The following is a 4130-nucleotide window of genomic DNA, read 5'->3' on the forward strand; positions in this document are numbered from 1 at the left end:
TGATATGGATCTGGTTTTTAACATGCAGTTGTTTGAAAATAAAGTAGCCTACAGATTACAGGATATGATTAAAAGATGATAAGAAATAAAGTCTACGACAGGCACTGTGTGAGAGAGACAGAAAAGAGAGAGAGAGAGTTTTCAACGATGGGAGGGGCCTGGGAGACACTAGAAATGTCAATCACAGGAGTGTTGTGAACAATCACACCCGATCTGAATGTGACCTCAGTCCACCTCAGACTGGAGAGCGGCTTTAACTCTCACCGAGACTCTCCGCGAGTTTCCACTCAGTTCTCCGTGTCAAAGGCGAGGTCTGTGATTCTTTTCCATCGCTCGGACCTTTGGCAGCAGCATGTCTCTCCCGCAGCTCGGCTATAAGTATATCCGACCGCTGTACTCCACGGAGCGGCACGCGGCGGTCGGCGGGCGCGTCGGCGTCGGCGCGGAGCTCAGCGCGCCGGGCTCTCTCTCCAGCGTCCTCTCCAGCATGTACGGAGCTCCGTTCGCCAACACGCAGGGATACAGCGCTTTCCTGCCCTATTCCAACGACCTCTCCATACTTAACCAGCTGGTAAGTGTTTGACTTGAAGAACATAATCATTTGGATTTACGTTTGAAAATATTGTTCGCATTTTATCCATTTCCAAATGACTAACATATTAACGGCACTACTTAAAACATATCCTACAGTTAAAGTTTAGGTTATCTATAAACTAAAAATAACTTTTCTAATGTTCTAGTTATTAATTTTACACCGACGAATTGGCTATTTAAAGAACACAGAATTCAAATATGCTAAAACATTTAGATGTGCTTGGATTTAAAGAACTTTACCTTTTTTTATATCAAGAAAGTTTATTTTTGAGAAGATTTTAAATTGGAAAATGTTGCTGCCATACGATATTAATTATTAAAAACGTACATGTTAGTTTAAAAATAAAACTTAGAAACGGGTTTAGAGCGTTTGTCAAGTTCCACAAATGGCATTTTTATTTACAATTTCCCATACAAATTAACAGCATATCGTTTCTATATTTCTATTCTGAAGCATCAATGTTTTTTGTTTTTTTGTATTATCCAATAGCAAGGACCCTTAAGAACTAAAGAATGTTAATATTTTAAATAATAACCTGATCAAAATTATTATTTCACATTACTGAATAAACCTAATAGCGAAATCTATTTCTGAGGTTTTAAGTTGATAAATAAAAAAAACATAAATAAACAATGGTATATTTCCATTTTGCAGTGTAGGATGCTATATATATATATATATATATATATATATATATATATATATATATATATATATATATATATATATATATATATATATATATATATATATATTATTTATTTATTTTTTATTTTATTTAATTTTTTTACTTAAATGTGGCAAATCATGGAGGAGAGACATGACTCCCCAAAGGAATATATATATATATATATATATATATAATATATATATTCATTCCTTGGTTTAGTCATGTCTTTCCTCCATGATTTGTGAGCATATTTAAGTAAATAAGCAAGCATATATATTTTTTCCTCTTAGAACCACTTGCTCAAATCTGCTTTTTTTCTATCTAAGGGCTCACAGTACGAGTTTAAAGACAGTCCTGGGATTCAGCACGCAGGGTTTCCTCACGCAGCCTTCTACCCATACGGACACCAGTATCAGTTCGGCGACCCGTCCCGACCCAAGAACGCCACCCGTGAGAGCACCAGCACCCTGAAGGCCTGGCTCAGCGAGCACAGGAAAAACCCTTATCCCACCAAGGGCGAGAAAATCATGCTGGCCATCATCACCAAAATGACCCTCACTCAGGTGTCCACCTGGTTCGCCAACGCCCGGAGACGCCTGAAAAAAGAGAATAAAATGACTTGGGTTCCCAAAACCAGAACCGACGAGGAAGGAAATGTGTATACGAGCGACAACGAGGACGGAGACAAGAGGGACGAGGACGAGGAAATAGACCTGGAGAACATTGACACGGAAAATATCGAGGACAAGCAGGATTGTGATTATCAGGAGGATGAACAGTCGGTGTCTAAAGCCTCTGACAGGACCGATTCGGATGCGTCTGAGGAATATGATGATGCGGGAGCTGAGAAGTGTTTTATGAACAGTGTTATGAAAGACAGAAGGGACGCGAAAGCAGACGAGGGAGAGGAGGAGCGACTCAAAAAGAGTCCGGCAGCGCAAGAGCCCTCGAATAATGCCGGTCCACCTCAGAAGCCAAAGATCTGGTCTCTGGCTGAAACCGCAACGACGCCGGACAGTCCCAGAAAGTCCTTGTGGATTCAGAGGAACTGTGACGCTCAGACAGTCAGGAATCCTCTCCATGTTCAAAACTGGACCAAAATGGCCTTTTCGGCCCATCAGATGGCTTTAACAAGCCATTACCTCGGACTTAAACACCAGACCACGTCACACATGAAGCATGGAGACCAGAGGACTCACAACCTATAAACACAAACTTTACAGTGTTTTTTATTATTATTATTTATTTGCTTTATTTTTCGCCTTCCTAATGGGAGTGTAACACATAAGATGGCTATCATGAATCAGAGATATATCCAATTTCTACACAAAGGATGCCCTGAATTTATAATAGATTAAACTGTCTATTAGCTCTTCGGTTGATATGAGATTACAATAGAATATATTTTATATTGCTGACCTGTAAACATACATTCCATTGTGTTTAATTTGTCAGAATCGTTCGATAAGTCCAGTTTGGTCTCACACTACCGTTGATTTCAGACCTAGCCTATTTTAAAAACAGCAAATGAATCTAAGAGAATAGATTGTAGAGTTACAGAATTAGACTTATAATAAATCATGGAGGAAATAGTGCCTATATGGGAATTTTAAAAGTCTTCTAATCATGTCACACACACACACGGCTTTGCTCGCATGAATTATGATTTGAGTGAGAGTTGCATCTGCATCTTTGTCTTATTTTAGCACATCCCATTTAAGGATTCGCAATACAATTAAACCAGACTTTATGCTCATCTTTAAGAAGTGATTTAACAATATGAATGATCTTTTAATCTTTTTTTTTTGTTGCGTTTTCCCAAATGCCTTGGATCTTGAAAACCGATTTGTCACATTGCATTTTATATGTCATGTTTTGTCTGAATATTTTAAATGGGGTAAAACAACATAAATATTTCAAATGTTTTGTAAATGAAATGAAAATGTACCTACTTGAAATAATATTGTACAAAGACATATATTTTGAATATTAAATTGAAATCACAATTGTCATAATGAATGTATTCTTTCTTCTATTCAATCTTTTTCCAAAATGACGTGTTATAGAAAGAAATGTTAGTTCCTTAAATTATTCATAATCACATTTAAATTGACCTGAACTATAAAGTGCACCAAATTGTGCAATACTTAAATAAAATTGTTTTTAATAGCTAATATTTTAAACACAATGGTTGTCTCAGTCTTCTCTGAGGACAGTTGTTGTCAAGACACACTTGAGAGGAAGTTTCTCTGGAGGTCCTCATGTTCAGGATTGTCACATGCTGTCTCTGCTTCAGAGCGCCATCTGCAGGCAGTCAAAAGATCTCAGTTGAAACACCTTTTCTGCCTTCTGCTCTGGTTCGGCTCATTAGATCATTAACATAGTCACAATATTTATTCTTCATACATGAACAAACCCTTTACCATGTAGGCTAACATGTAACTTGCGCTACAGTCTTGTTAAGAAAGGTATGATATTACTTTTCTGAATGATCAAATGCAGTAAAATGTCCAGAGACCATATTAACTTGGTGGTTGGACTCTTGATTTCGGCCTGTAACAACAACCCAGAATGCCCTAGAAACCACCTAGCAACACCCTGGCAACCACCCACAACACCCTGGTTTTCAATGGGCAAACACCACCCACATTTTCCTCAGGCAATGTAAAAAGTCTAGTTTGCTAACTACTAAAATAGTAAACAATCAACTCACCGTTAAAGGCTTGAATTGTTCTTTGTGTCATGTTGGATAGGGATTTAACATATGTGACCCTAGGCCACAAAACTAGTTATAACGGTACATTTTTTTGAAACTGACATTTATACATCATCTAAATAAACAAGCTTTCCATTGATGGATGGTTT

The 4130-nt window shown here is 37.7% G+C and overlaps 1 protein-coding gene across 1 annotated transcript; it reads left to right on the top strand.

Annotated features, from left to right (window-relative positions):
- Positions 1-200: 200 nt before the first annotated feature.
- Positions 201-3273, top strand: irx3b (iroquois homeobox 3b). The gene is made up of 2 exons (XM_067436291.1): positions 201-571; positions 1592-3273. Exons 1-2 carry the CDS (start codon positions 353-355, stop codon positions 2471-2473), a joined length of 1101 nt encoding a protein of 366 aa, XP_067292392.1. The 5' UTR covers positions 201-352; the 3' UTR covers positions 2474-3273.
- Positions 3274-4130: the final 857 nt, after the last annotated feature.

The sequence above is a fragment of the Pseudorasbora parva genome, chromosome 25 (genome assembly GCF_024679245.1).
Source record: "Pseudorasbora parva isolate DD20220531a chromosome 25, ASM2467924v1, whole genome shotgun sequence".
In the NCBI taxonomy this organism is placed as follows: Eukaryota; Metazoa; Chordata; class Actinopteri; order Cypriniformes; family Gobionidae; genus Pseudorasbora; species Pseudorasbora parva.

Coding starts and splice junctions, on each gene's coding strand:
- irx3b (XM_067436291.1), top strand. CDS start 353: ATGTCTCTCCCGCAGCTCGGCTATAAGTATATCCGACCGCTGTACTCC. Junction 572..1,591: donor TCTCCATACTTAACCAGCTG/GTAAGTGTTTGA, acceptor TTTCTATCTAAG/GGCTCACAGTACGAGTTTAA.